Source organism: Musa acuminata, chromosome BXJ2-8 (assembly GCF_036884655.1).
Source record: "Musa acuminata AAA Group cultivar baxijiao chromosome BXJ2-8, Cavendish_Baxijiao_AAA, whole genome shotgun sequence".
NCBI classification, from domain to species: domain Eukaryota; kingdom Viridiplantae; phylum Streptophyta; class Magnoliopsida; order Zingiberales; family Musaceae; genus Musa; species Musa acuminata.
The window spans coordinates 6,140,100-6,153,946 of NC_088345.1; the positions used below are offsets into that span (position 1 = coordinate 6,140,100).

The 13,847-nt window shown below is 38.3% G+C and overlaps 3 protein-coding genes across 3 annotated transcripts; 1 reads left to right on the forward strand and 2 right to left on the reverse strand.

The window, feature by feature from the left end:
• Window positions 1-332: 332 nt before the first annotated feature.
• Window positions 333-3,849, reverse strand: LOC135618909 (cytochrome b561 and DOMON domain-containing protein At4g12980-like). Its single transcript, XM_065120326.1, has 3 exons — window positions 2,875-3,849; window positions 1,198-1,452; window positions 333-793 (listed from the first exon to the last, which is right to left on the reverse strand). Exons 1-3 carry the CDS (start codon window positions 3,652-3,654, stop codon window positions 524-526), a joined length of 1,305 nt encoding a protein of 434 aa, XP_064976398.1. The 5' UTR covers window positions 3,655-3,849; the 3' UTR covers window positions 333-523.
• Window positions 3,850-4,878: 1,029 nt separating this feature from the next.
• LOC103993481 (small ribosomal subunit protein uS7) lies at window positions 4,879-10,909 on the reverse strand. Its single transcript, XM_009413568.3, has 4 exons — window positions 10,758-10,909; window positions 6,847-7,118; window positions 5,264-5,467; window positions 4,879-5,165 (listed from the first exon to the last, which is right to left on the reverse strand). The coding sequence occupies exons 1-4, from the start codon at window positions 10,812-10,814 to the stop codon at window positions 5,111-5,113; spliced, it is 588 nt and encodes a 195-aa protein (XP_009411843.1). The 5' UTR covers window positions 10,815-10,909; the 3' UTR covers window positions 4,879-5,110.
• Window positions 10,910-12,001: 1,092 nt separating this feature from the next.
• On the forward strand, window positions 12,002-12,913 carry LOC135618910 (uncharacterized). The gene is made up of 4 exons (XM_065120328.1): window positions 12,002-12,128; window positions 12,206-12,373; window positions 12,449-12,577; window positions 12,687-12,913. Exons 1-4 carry the CDS (start codon window positions 12,123-12,125, stop codon window positions 12,738-12,740), a joined length of 357 nt encoding a protein of 118 aa, XP_064976400.1. The 5' UTR covers window positions 12,002-12,122; the 3' UTR covers window positions 12,741-12,913.
• The last annotated feature ends 934 nt before the right edge of the window (window positions 12,914-13,847 follow it).

Consider the following 13,847-nt stretch of genomic DNA (forward strand, 5'->3'; position numbering starts at 1 on the left):
GACATTTTGATTCAGACTATAAAGATTTATATTAGACATCAATTTATATCAGTCTTGTGAAGAAGTCATACTGCAAAAAGGATGCTCGAATGCTGCAGCAGATCTCCAAATTGGCATTCTTTTGAGGGCAAATTTCCTGAAAGAATGGGGCGGAGGCCACCGCAAGGTAGCGGGGTAGGGGTATCGATCGATGGGGGCAAACATCAAGATTTTTAAATGAAATTTATTCTTTTAATTGTACAAACATATTCATTTGTCGACTTAAGTCCTATTTACAGTTTAACATGAGGAAATCATATGTCATTTTCACTAAAGTTTATCGTACGATAGTATATTATATCACTCGATATGATTCATAAGATAAGGATTTGTGTTTGAGCATCAACATAAAAAAAGTATGATTGTTTTGAACAATTATTCCTCCCAAATGAAAATATAAATGCCAAAATACTGTACAATCAGCGGACATAATAATCTACAACAGAGGAGAGGACAAAATGAATCAAGCAACAGAAAGTGGATGCTACACACCATTAGAACTGGATCTAGCATCCTTCCTCTTGAGAATGACGGACCAAGTGACGACCTCCAAGAACAAGGCAATGCCACCAAGAATGGCAACTGCAATGATGTATCCCATTGTCCATTTATGATCGACGCTCAATATCTCCAGGCCTTTGAAGACGTTGACAATGCCCAAGACGATGACGGTGTATCCCACCAAGTAATGATAGATGTTCCAAATAAATCTATACTTGTGATCCTTGCTCGGCCTCAGAAACAGTGCAAAGACCTGTAGAACACAAATTAAACCATAACACAGATCCAAATCAGTCATTCTGTCAATCATCAGAAGATTTGAATAGCCCAACCAATTTAGAAAAGCAGCAACGATAGAAGAGAATGTGAAGCAAGGAAGATTCTACATATAACTAACAACTCTTTTTCAAATCTAAAATATAAGATCATCAAAGAAGAAATCGAGACGGAATAAAGAAAACACTCTCGTCAAACTTCTGAAAGGACTTGCAAGAACTTAAAATCCAATATTAGTTGTCTTATTCAACTCTTTTTGGTTTTATAAAGATATAACTTTAATCTCTACAGAAAAATCATCCAGAGAACTTTAAATGTGTATAAAAATAAATTTGATGCCAACTTTTATAAATATAGCAAAATAAGTGATATTTGTCTTACCTGTAAGGTGCCAAGACAGAAAAGTATTATGCCAATGTTGCGGTGAGTGGTATACTGAATTCCCTTAGATTTGCTTCCAAGATTGAGACCAATAGCCCAGCCACCAACTCCAACGCCATAGCCAACAATCTGGCACGTTACATGGAGATAAAACCATGCAGGGTCTGCAGATTTGAATGTTTTCAGATATCTGGCAATGATTGCACCGATTGGAAGCATAATCCCCCAACTCACAGCATTCAGAACTCCATGTACCTATATAGCAGGCAGCTAGTGAACATTCATATGCATTCATAATGATTGCAATACACAAAAGGAATAAGCAACATTAGACGAGCCAAGTTCAATCCGGCTACTAGGAAATTATGATTGGATTTAAGATTACAGATATTGCAGGTTGGTCTTCCATATTGAACTTTATATCTATCTCTACATGCTGCAAATTGGTTTTCCAAACTGAAATCATGGTCATTTGACACCCCTTTTCTGCCAAACTTGCATATTGTTTCTATTGTTGAATTGTGTTGAGTCTATCAAACAAGTCATCTTCTAGGTACTGGCAGTTCCAACATGCCAGTAACTCAGCTACCTTACAGGAACATATTTCATCTCAATCAGTAATGTTGAAATAAACATATCAGGATTGAATTGTCAGACATGGCAAACTTGAATGGCGCTCCGTCCTTGAAATATAAACAGAGCAGTGCGTAGGGATAGTGACAGGCAAAAGACATGTTCTCCTTGTCTTTGGAGAGCATGGACTATCAAGTGCTCGATGCCATCAAACTATTCACTATAGCTGTGGTGCCAGCAGTGGTCAAAAGCAAGAGATATATTTCAAGAGCTTAGAAATGGAAACCCCTATCTGATGAAGTTAATGTTGTGCAAGTTGAAAGCTATTGAGAGGACATCATCATGTAGTGGAATAAGCAAAGTCTAGATTAAAAAAATTAATAAGAAGAGGATAAATAGCATAAAAGAACATTTATAAGTGTGAATCAAATATGGAATAAGCAACAATAAAAATAATCCTCACTTTTGTAGCATAAATACAAGAAAAAGAAAAGGCGGCAGATGCAACAAAAGGACTACAGAAGAACCACAGAATTCAAACAACGTAGTAGATGCTCGAACTTGATTCCAAAATGCCACAGTCAAATAATGCAAAAATGAAGTTAAACTAGTGAATAAAAGTTCTTAATTCTTATTAGTGAAGATGAAAAAAGGGGCATATGTATATATATTCAACACAAACAAGTCAAATCTGAAATTTCTTATAGAAGACTGCAGGTAGACACTACATCATGTATCAAGAAACAGAGGCCGCGTGCGAAATATCTTGTACTCTATCTTTAAAGAAATTTACATATCAATTTCCACACCCTAAGACAAAAAAAAACAAAACAAAACAAAATTTAAGCAATAACAAAAATTGGATATTCCAAATCAACTTGTGAATTTGTAATTTTTTGTCATAAAATCTCCACATAAAAACATCAATTCAATATTAACTTTAGATGAAGATTTCTAATAAGAACATATTAATTTCCACATCCTAAGACCAAAAACAAAATTTTGAGGAAAGATACTCTACCTTCTAAAACACCTCAATTCAATCCAAAAGAGTTTTTTTTAATCTAAAGGAACAAAAGTATGGATGCTAAAAATTTTGCTCACGTTCTTTTTAACGTTAGTGGAACCTCCGGATGGGGAGATGGCTCCCTTGATGAGATCCAGCGTCCCCTTGGACTGCAAATTATCCGGCTGGAAGCCGTGCTTTTGGGGGACGCCGTCCGCCACCGACGACCCCACCTGCCACACCTGCTTCACCACCGTCATCCCCGCCGGCAGCTTCAGCTTCCCGTAGAGCCGCATCGCCCCGCCGGAGTACTCCGCCGCCAGATTCGACGCATTGAAGTCGATCGGCCCCTCCGCGATGGACGCGTACCCGGTGATGTTGTAGGTACGCACCCCCATCGACCCGTCGGGTTGGTGGAAAGCGATCAGGGCCTGGGACCCCAACATGCCGTCGGCGGTGGGGTTGATCGCCCACGACACCCACCCTTCCGGTTTCGCGGGCGGCGCGACGAACGCGAAGGAGAGGGTAGCGGCGGCGGAGTCGTAGGACCAGTGGATCGAGGAGGAGTGGCGAGGGAGGTCGCTGCAGGCGGCGTAGATGCGGTTCGAGGGGAAGGCCACGGACGAGCACCCGCCGGCGGCCGCGGCATAACCAACGGAAGAAAGGAGGAGGAGTGCGAGGCGGAACCACAGAGCCGCCCTTTGCAAAACCCCACATTTCCTCGTCATCGTCTCTCGTCCCCGTTGAAAGTGTGGCGATCGGGGTAACGAGCAAACAAGAAAACTCGGTGCGGTTCGGAATGCCAAATCCAGCGACAGGAGGAGCAACAGGTCACTATATAAAGAAGAGAAGGGAGAGTATTGTGGCCGCGGGGACATCCGAATGTAAGAGTATTCATGGGAATCGGTGCACGGAAAAGCGCGCGGGGAGATGAAAGCAGCTTCGGGCAAGGGGGAATGGATTTGGTGTGCTCTCCCAAGAGACAAGGGATCTGTATCCGCTCCTCCCCCATGAAACGGAGAGCTTTCTCCTGTACTTCGACACACTTTGAGACACTTTGAGATAGGAAGGAGATGATGGACAGTTCCGGTGATCCGTCTTTGTTAAGTTAAAGCGGAAGAGGAAAGCGGTGACGTTTCCAAAGTTGGAAAGACTGCACCCGCTGAGGACACGTAAGAATAAGAGGTAGGAAAAAAGTTCGGAGATTTATATTTTACTATTTTATAATTTTATTTTAAAAAGTTTTAATATTTTAAAAATATTGATTGACCGTCGAATTGAATAAGGGATTATAATAAATAAATAAATAAATAAATAAAAGGATATCATTGATAATCGAAAGGTTATATTAAGTAAATTATATATTATTATTATTATTATTATTTTAGGTGGTTGACAATAGCATAGAAATTACTAATAGCAAAAAGGGATTATCAATAATAAGCTTTCTTTAAAAAATTTTAATATTATTAAGATATTCCGATGTAAATGCTCTAACTTATCACTCAATTCCAACACCTCTTAATAATTGAAGGATTTTTCATCGTTCATCACATAAAATGACAAAATAAATAAATAATTATATATAATAATTTGAAGATCAAAAGAGAGGAGGTGAAAAATAATATTTTACGTTTATTAGATCGATTTAACGCTTTTAAGATTTAAAACATTGGATTACGTGCTCAAAAGATTGTATTCTAAACGTTTCTACGATAAGAAAGATGTCATATTGCATCGACCAGAGGATGTCATGTTTCTGTATCGGCCAGAGGATGTCATACTGGGAACCTCTACGAGAACAAGGACACGAGAGTGCCTACTAATTGGCATTCTCGGAGCTGTGTTCAATCCTCGTGTTGTACAGCAACACAAGTGACGAAGCGTTTGATACTATACCAGCTATAGTTCAACATTAAACATCAAAATTTAAAACAGTTCAGAACCAAATAAAGAAAACTATAGTTACATGATATATCCTCCATGGTATATATAAATAGCCCCATCAGTTGGGAACCCATTGATATCATATAGGACCATAACGTAGGTCACAACACACGAATCAGTCAGCAATGGCTTTTGAATGATCTCAAACTCTAAACTTCTCACCAACAAATCAAAAATATTTCTTTCAAGGGCAAAACTGAAATAGTTGTTAAATATCACAATTCAATCTAGAAACAAGCGACAGTTGGCCTAAAAAGGCTCCAGTCAGAAATATTCATTAAGGTAAATAAAGAAGATCAATTGTATTTGGTAATCTCACTGCGACTTCAGAACTAAGAAAAAACCCAAGGTGTGAGAACCGTGAAAGTTTCACATCCACCAGCGAGCTCAACGATTTGCCTTGGCAACACGTTCGATCTCATCCTTCTTCTTAATGGCGTAGCTGTCAAAAGCATGCATTAAAGTAGAATGATGAGACAAAGATACACGACACAAAGAGAACTAGCATCCAAAAGCAAGAAAAGTTCTTGAAAGTCTCACCTGTTGGAAGAACCCTTAGCTGCATTAATTAATTCATCAGCAAGGCACTCAGCAATAGTTTTGATATTTCTGAAAGCACTTTCACGAGCACCAGTTGTCAGCAGGTAAATTGCCTGGTTGACCCGTCTCAATGGTGAGATATCAACAGCCTGACGTCGGACGACACCAGCAGATCCAATTCGAGTTGCATCTTCTCTTGGACCACTGATATGCAAATAATAGCATAAGAAACATCCATCTTAAAAGTGCAGTATGTTTTGAAGGTTCAAGCACAGGAAAAAGCAGTCAACAGTATGACACTTAAAATTCTTGATAGAAATCATAATTAGAAAGCAACAATTGAAAATGCACATTCTGATATATCATAAGCATCAGAGAGTTCAACCTCTAACATGCTACAGATAACATACTAATTATGGAACAAGAGTGATGAACACTGCAGACAGAGATCTGATCAGGCTCCAATCTGGAAACACAGGGGGCTTCCAGAGATGACTATGCAAGTTCAGTGCAATTTTGGCCCAGTCCCATTTGGGTAGTAGTGCACCAGTAGTCTAGCAGCAACCACTAGTTGCTTGGCTGATAAGTATGCCACCTGCTATAAGGCATGACACCAGTACTGTGGCACCAGTTCAGTGCTATAAGTATGCCACCTGCTTCAGAATTCTTCCGGCAAAAATCAGTTAGTTTGTGTCCCAAGAAATGGGTCATCTTAATGAACACTTTGCTAATCCGAGGTGATCACATTTTCTCCAATTGTTACTAGCAAAGTTTTCTTCATTTCATGCTACTGCTAAATATTTCACTTGGACATACAAGGCACATTCACTATAATCAATCTGCTACTCAGTAGTAATATATCCACTTTCTTTAATGATCAAATTCTGAATCAACTAGGAACTCCTAGATAAAAGTTCATAGCACTGATATTTTCACCTTTGCATTCCCCCCACGAGTAACCATGTATTAACTACCAAATACCTTCCCAACAAGACATCACTCAGAAAAGGAAACACATAGAAAAGAATGGTATGTTGATTGATATGTTGGAAAATAGAAAATTACATGTTGATTGATATGTTGGAAAATCACCGAAGCAGACTGGGCAAAATAGAAAAGTAAAAAAAATTACATGTTGATTGATATGTTGGAAAATCACCGAAGCAGACTGGGCACAGCCCAGACCACCTATATTCTACATTTACATTTTTAGTGTCAATCAACAGAAAAGAATTCTTACCATGAACTTAATTTTATCTCGTTTCCTCATCGTTTAAGAGGAGCCTTATGAAAGTATTAGCTAGGAACACCATTCAGAATGGTTGAGATTTCAAAAAAATCACTATTTTCCCAAGAGAGGGATAAAAGTTACAGAATGCTCCTAATATGCATGAAAATCCAGGCTACTATTTTTCCAGCTTGAGCCACCATTTTGTTTTTTTAGTTTGTCGCCTTTTGTTGGTTGCAAACTAGTAATGTTGTATTCTACAACTAATAAATTAACTTGCACTAAATAAAGCAATTTGTCATGCAACAGATGCTCATATATTTCACTGAGATTTAAACATGTAGGGTCATATTACCTGTTAATGATTGCATCAACGATAACTTGAATTGGGTTTGCATCAGTAAGCAAATGAATAATCTCCATTGTGTGTTTAACAATGCGAACAGCCATAAGCTTTTTCCCATTGTTACGACCATGCATCATCAAAGAATTTGTAAGTCTTTCAACAATTGGGCACTGAGACTTTCGGAACCTCTTAGCAGAATATCTCCCTGCTGTATGTGGAAGGTAAGTAGCATGCTTTGGAGGAGTCACAGCAAGGTAATCAGCAAGCGATATGTCGCTGACCTGCATTTGTAAAGAATAGGATCAATCTCAGAATTGATTGCAGATGTGCCAGATCAGAAGAACAAATCAAGGCTGTTGTTCACTTAAATCAACAAATAGTAAATGAAATCATACTAGTGGAGCAAGCAATGACATTTGAGATACTAAAATACAGCCATAATTTTGCTTGATTAAAGCATCAAGCACTTAAATAAAGCATCAGACATATATAGGGCCTCAAGGGTTAAGACTGCATGGTTCCTTTACATTTAGGGAGAACAGGAACATTTCAAGACCACAGCATTTAGGGAGAGCATGAACATTACAAGACCACAGCAAAAACTTCCAAAAGCTCTTCAAGGAACGTAAAATGAATACAAGTAGGATCCTATTAAATAAACTCCGGTTTCAGGCAGGCCTATTTGAAAAATGACATAAACTAGCTGCGAACCAAGTGTGTTCAAATATACAAAGTCAAATGCCTAATCCATAAAATAAACTTGTAGGTTTAAACTTGTTCATTTTCTTGAATTTAATCACCACACTAGAGGGAAGCTCGTCCAGTAGCATCACATAAAACTTCATCTCCTCTCTACACTGTATAAAACACCTCCCTAGTGTCTAAACAGAATACAACAAAGCATGCCATCACCATGACCAAAACTTATTATATTGCAAATCTCAGCTAAAAGCATATGCAACTGACAAAGTTGCAAGCATATGGATGAAGAGTATATTAGTGATTGAAGTTACACAATATTTTAAACAAACTAAATTGATACAATGATTACACAGGTGGCCTGTCAGAACAGCAAATACAACAATTGATGATAGAACAGTTCCTAGTCTTAAAATTTTGCAAGAACAGAACAGCAAACTTTGGAAAATAAGTAATTTCATAGCAAAATTCATATGAACACCAAAGCCAGGTGCACGATGCTCTTTCCCATGTAAGGAATAGGGAGGACTAATGTTTGTCACTGCTGCAACTAAAAGTAAAAGATAAGTAGAAGATTCTGTTGTAGGTATGTTAGTGAAGTGTTGAGCATCAGAACTAATGTGTTGCATGCAGATGGTCACTGGGTGATATATTAACAGTGGCAAATAGTTTAGTGTCCTTCATTTATACCCTATGAAGGTATTGCATTAGTATTATCTGAAATTATCCCTGTTTTACAGAGGCATTAGCTGTGTATTCCTCCTCATGTAAGCAGATATCAGCAGTTAAAATCATTAGGGTCTGATGACAACTCTTTCGGACAACACAAGAAGACAATAAGATGGACCGTTAAACATTAAAATTCAACAAAAGAATCTGAAAGCTTAACCCTGATTAAAAAAATCATATTTAATAATCAAATTTCCACAATCTGCCAGAAGCATTAAACCTCAGGTTTTAACCAATATTTTTGTTATCCTCAATTTTTCATCAAGCCCAATAATCTTGTTATTTTGATGACTTCTAACTAGAGAAACATACAACCACCACTATCATGGTAGAACACCATTTCAAGAGCATGAACTTGTATCATTCACAACAATCTTATCATTTAATCAATTTTAATAATTCTGAAATCCATTAAATATTTTCATCAAACCCAAGAATCTTGTCATCTTGATCAGCTCTGAACAGAGAATGCAGAAGAATCTGTATCACTTTAGATTTAGAGCACATGAGGTAAAGGACATAGACTTCAATCATTCCTTTGGACTAATTGCAAGAATTGTCTCACTTTTTCATTACATAATATCCACAACATTCTAGATGCTCCATGGTCCATTGCTTAAAAAATTTATGTTAGAAGTACAATTCACTGTCAAGACAAACTGGGAGATCAAAATTAAAAGTACAAAACCTTGTTTTCCATTTACACACATATTAAGCCCTTAAGCACACAAACCATGTCAATTGTCAACCTACACCAAAAGTACAGCCCCAACACATTGCTGAGAAGTCCAACACCACAGTAACAGACTTAACCTAAATTTTTTTCCCATTTGTCCCTATTGACTGAAAAACACAATTATCATTCTTATAGAACACAACATTGTATCCCTTCAACAGCATTACCAGTATATGATTATGAATCATACAAGTGTGTCCATTGGTAGAAATTTCGATCACAGGTTCTCTAACATTAGCATTAACATCATGGCAGAAGCATAATCCATTTATAGGTTTAGAGAGTGGGAAGTAATAGATTAATTTATCTTAAACTGCACTTCATAAATATAATACTCCTGAACGTCATTCAATAGAAACAGCAGTAGTTCACATAACAGAAGGTTTTCTAATATCCATCCAGCAAAGGTTCCAGCAACCATTGAGACTGGATCTTTCACCTTGCAAAAAAAATTCTCAGGTATGCTTGTCAGTGCCATATCAATTGCCAAAATTTACAACTGAAAAATGATGAACTTCCATTTAGTTCCTTTCATCTTCTAACTACAACCACTACACGTAAACTTACAAAAAGAAGTCAGCATTGCAAAACACTAATCATTAACCAAACCCACCGTGGCTGTCACCAAATCCTACTCCAAGACAATTGACACTTATAATCTCTGTGATACAAGATAGCAAACTAATATCTAAGCAGACATTCTAGTGGCCAGCTGATCGTACGTAAAATGTAGTGGTCAGGGCTTCAAGTTCAGTGGCTACCTTAGAATCACCAAAATCTAATCCAAGCCATATTCTAGTTATCAGCAGATTGTATGTGAAATCTAGCGGTCAGGGCTTCAAGTTCAGTGGTTAGCTTAAGTGTCACCAAAATATAATCAAGCCACTTGTCACTTATATTCCCTGTGATACAAGATACTAGATAGCATACTTGTCTGTAAGGAGACTCCCTTAGATACAAGATTGCATACTCGTCTCTAAGGAGACATCCTAGTGGTCAGTGGATTGTATGTGCAATCAAGTGATCAAGGCTTCGAGTTCCATGATTGGTGTCTAGTGCACACATTATCCTAACACTTAAATATGGAGGAGAGAAAAAAAAACACAAGATGGCATACATGGATATTCTGAGTCTCTTACCAGAAAGACTGTCAATAGATCCATCTATCATAAAGATCTACCACTCCGCAGTTAGCATCTACTACCAAAAAATCTTATCCCTTTTCAACCCCCTAGCCCTAAACTACTGAGAAGCTTATTGGACGGTCAAATTTTTGCTATCTAAACTTCTCAATCTTGATCAAGCATACGATGTCAACCCATTTTGCATCGATTCTACACGAACCTGCATTTGATCTCTACAATCGCTCGATAGTTGAACTTGTTTCTCGATCCTGAAATCAAACAGTAAAGAACTTGCTCCCAATTGTCCCCCAGAAGGAGCCAAAATCATAAATACAACGATATCTCATAAAGATATTATCAAAAAAGAATTCATTCAAAAGAGGTGGAAAAAACACCAAGAACCACCATGATGCAACCAACCTTCCCAATAAATAAAAAGAAAAGCAATTGGGTGTAATACAAATCTTAACAAAGAAGGCAAGTACATCCTTGAATTATAGACGCTATGGAGTCACAATCGCATTCGATTTCGCATAGAAGATATCGACCACACAGGCAAAGGGTCGGAAAACAACATGACTCGATAAATCGCGAGCCTCAAAGATAGGCTCGCCGGAATAAAGAGAGCGGACCTCCACGTCGTCGAAGGACCAGCGGTTAAAGAGCTTAACATCCTGCTGGATCGCCATTAGCGCCGCGCGTGGTAGTACCCAAGGCGAGAGCAAACGAGCGGCGACGAGAAAACCCTAAGGTATAGGGTCCGATGGGAGGCACTTATGTATGCGAGAAGGCGAAGATCCAAAATTAATGGACGGTCCAGATCTATCCACGACACGTTTGAGCAATAGAGAAAGGGAGGCTCTTTTTACATGTACTTCCCTAAAATTATACGAATTACCTATATATTTTTCGAACATAGTTTATATCTTTTGAAAACCTTTCAAGCCGCATTTATTTATATTGTTGATAAAAAAAATAACAGCCCTACCTTTCAAATGAACGGTCTATTCCGGATAAGCTAATAGCCTTGATAAATCATATTATTACGAACATCCTACCCTGATATAATTATTTATAAGACGCGTTTGTTAGCTACTATCATCAATAATTTATTCATAAGGTAAGAGGCACACTAACTGATCGCTAGTTTCATGCTATTGATAGCCTATATATAAAACTTAACTATCCTGAATCTTATTAAACCATTTCTACCAACTTAAGCATCGGAGAGATAGGCTTGGGACATTCCCCGATGTTGATCGAGTATGTAAGACCCAGGCATATCTAAGAGTGACACTAAGTGGTTCCGAAAGACTAAGGCACACCTCAAGACGATCTCAAACTCCCTCCAACAAATAAGTTACACTTCGAGGAGACCACGAGTCAACCACCGTGAGCCATTAATGTCTCGGGAGTCCAACCTCCTGGATGGATCTATGCCTTCGAGATCGAATCAAAGAGTAACAAAAATTATAAAATCATGAGACTACAAAAGATATTATCATGTCAAAACAATTTTTAGATTTAGTTTATAACTTCATCTTCGGTAAAATATTAGTTCTAGCTTTGTAAAATATTTTATTTTGAAGCCGTCAAGGATGGGTGATATCAAGATATTTGGTGCGTAGAATCAGACAACCAACGGGGGAGATGATTCCACGAAAACATGTGGACGGCTGTGATGCAACATATACACGTCGAGCCTGGTGAAGCTGCAGCAGAACAGTCGAAAGCCCTCCCAGCAGCTCCTCCTCGACTACGGTCCGCGCTCCTCACCTTTCTCGAATCTCCAAGCATGAACAGAGCACCAGTAGCAGCAAGACGCCGCGGTTGCTGTTCTGAAATCAGACCACAGACTTAAAAGCAGTCACACCACCTTCCCTTCCATAGCTACCTACCATTCTTCAGTCCTTTCTCCATCACGTCTTCGTCTATATAAACATTCGAAACGCCAGCGCTTGCCTCAGTTCCCTACCTCTCCTCTCTTCTTAGAAGAAATGGAGGTAAGCCGAGGACTTCAGCATCTCCACCATTAGTTTGTGTAGTCTATAATACTTCCATGTTTTGGTTATGTACACAGAATGCGATGACAAGGTACAAGGTACCGGCATTTGGTCATTGGAACTTCAACTTGTACGATGACATCCCAATCTCCCAGTACTTTGAATCAGCGAGGGAATATGGTCTGATAAGAGCTCGTTTCTTTGAAGGAGACGGTGAGGATCTCTTTGAGATGCTGAGAAGAAAGGTCGGATCTTGACATAGATTATTTTGTCGGTTTGGTTGGCTTGGGTTTGTCCTTACATTGTTCGTTGTCCTGAAGGGAAAGAAGGGAAGAGATGGAGCAAGGAAGAAGAGAAACTACAAGAAGGAGAAGGTTAGGAAGCCCAAGCCCGTTGATGAGGACCTTTACAAGATACCTCCACAGCTCCTCTATCAACTGCCAAAGAAGGCAAGTAAATTCTTCAGCTACAGTCAATCTGAATATGTTGGGAAACACTATTCTTTTTCTGATTTTGGAGAATATCACTCACTCACTCACTCTCTCTCTCTCTCTGCAGAAGAAGTTGTGGAATTTTTGCGCAGGGTGTCGCTGCCTCAACTGCATTGCATGACTGGGAATTATTGCTAGAGAAGAAGAGAGTAGCTTCCTAGAGAATGTGTTTATCTTTCTTGCTTGTGAAATGAGTGTTGCACACTCTCTGTTGTGAGAATGTATTATTTCTGAATTAAGTGAAATGAAAGAAGCTATTAGCTACTCAGAAGTGTTTGTTTTCTGAGGGAAATACATAGCATTGTTCATTGGAAAATTTATTTGATGTAAAATTTCTTTGATCTCTGAAGGACACTTTCCTTAGTTTTTCTGAAATCAATCAGTAGAAATTAATAATATGTTGCTGAACTTACACTGCTTGAATTGTTAATGATCAAAGAGTCTGATGCCCAAAAATATTGTCAAATTTCCAATTCGGTTTATGTTAGAACAGTAGTTTTTTTTCTGTCTTCAATTTGATACATCTGGCAGTGACTGTTCATTGTTTTCAGAAGAATGTAATGCATCAACATGATGATTTTGTATCTCAATTGGACAACACTATGATGAACACCAGTAGAATTAGAAAGAGAGGCTAATGATATGATGCACACAAATAGATCACTTTACAAAAGACATGTTCAGAATTTTCATCATTAATAATCCTTTTGATCTGTGCTGGGTAATGCATTGCTGATTCTCACATGGCAACTGGTAATGCATCAAAATAATAATAATGTTGGCATTAAAGTGGCTTGCTCAAGAAACAAAATCTGATATCAAAGTCTTCTTTTTCTTGATGTCTCAGAGTATCTTTTAACCTGTTTTATGCAACATACTCTCCAGCTAGGCACTGTTGATCCTACTTTTGATGTCTACCTTTTATCTATCACTTTGCATCAAAAGCAAACATTGTTACAGAGTGATCACTGAACTGAGTTGCAATCTTCAGTGGAAGATGATAAGCACCTTCCAATTAAAGGTTGAGTGAGTTGATAGAAGTCTTACAGAAGAGACTTAAAGGTCTCTGAGAGAGTGCTTGTGGGGCTTGAGGGAACTGATCTCTCGAACTAATCCACAGATGCAAAAAGAAAAAGGTGGATACTAGTAAAGATTGCAGAGAATGCTAGTGAAAGGAGATGAATTAGGATATTTTCCAATTCATATTCTCGGGTTTCGACTGTCCTGC

Coding starts and splice junctions, on each gene's coding strand:
- LOC135618909 (XM_065120326.1), bottom strand. CDS start 3,654: ATGTCCCCGCGGCCACAATACTCTCCCTTCTCTTCTTTATATAGTGAC. Junction 1,453..2,874: donor CCACTAACGTTAAAAAGAAC/GTGAGCAAAATT, acceptor CCTGCTATATAG/GTACATGGAGTTCTGAATGC. Junction 794..1,197: donor TCTGTCTTGGCACCTTACAG/GTAAGACAAATA, acceptor TGTGTTCTACAG/GTCTTTGCACTGTTTCTGAG.
- LOC135618910 (XM_065120328.1), top strand. Junction 12,374..12,448: donor TTGAGATGCTGAGAAGAAAG/GTCGGATCTTGA, acceptor GTTGTCCTGAAG/GGAAAGAAGGGAAGAGATGG. Junction 12,578..12,686: donor TCTATCAACTGCCAAAGAAG/GCAAGTAAATTC, acceptor CTCTCTCTGCAG/AAGAAGTTGTGGAATTTTTG.
- LOC103993481 (XM_009413568.3), bottom strand. CDS start 10,814: ATGGCGATCCAGCAGGATGTTAAGCTCTTTAACCGCTGGTCCTTCGAC. Junction 7,119..10,757: donor GGTCCTTCGACGACGTGGAG/GTCCGCTCTCTT, acceptor TTACAAATGCAG/GTCAGCGACATATCGCTTGC. Junction 5,166..5,263: donor GCTAAGGGTTCTTCCAACAG/GTGAGACTTTCA, acceptor TGCTTTTGACAG/CTACGCCATTAAGAAGAAGG.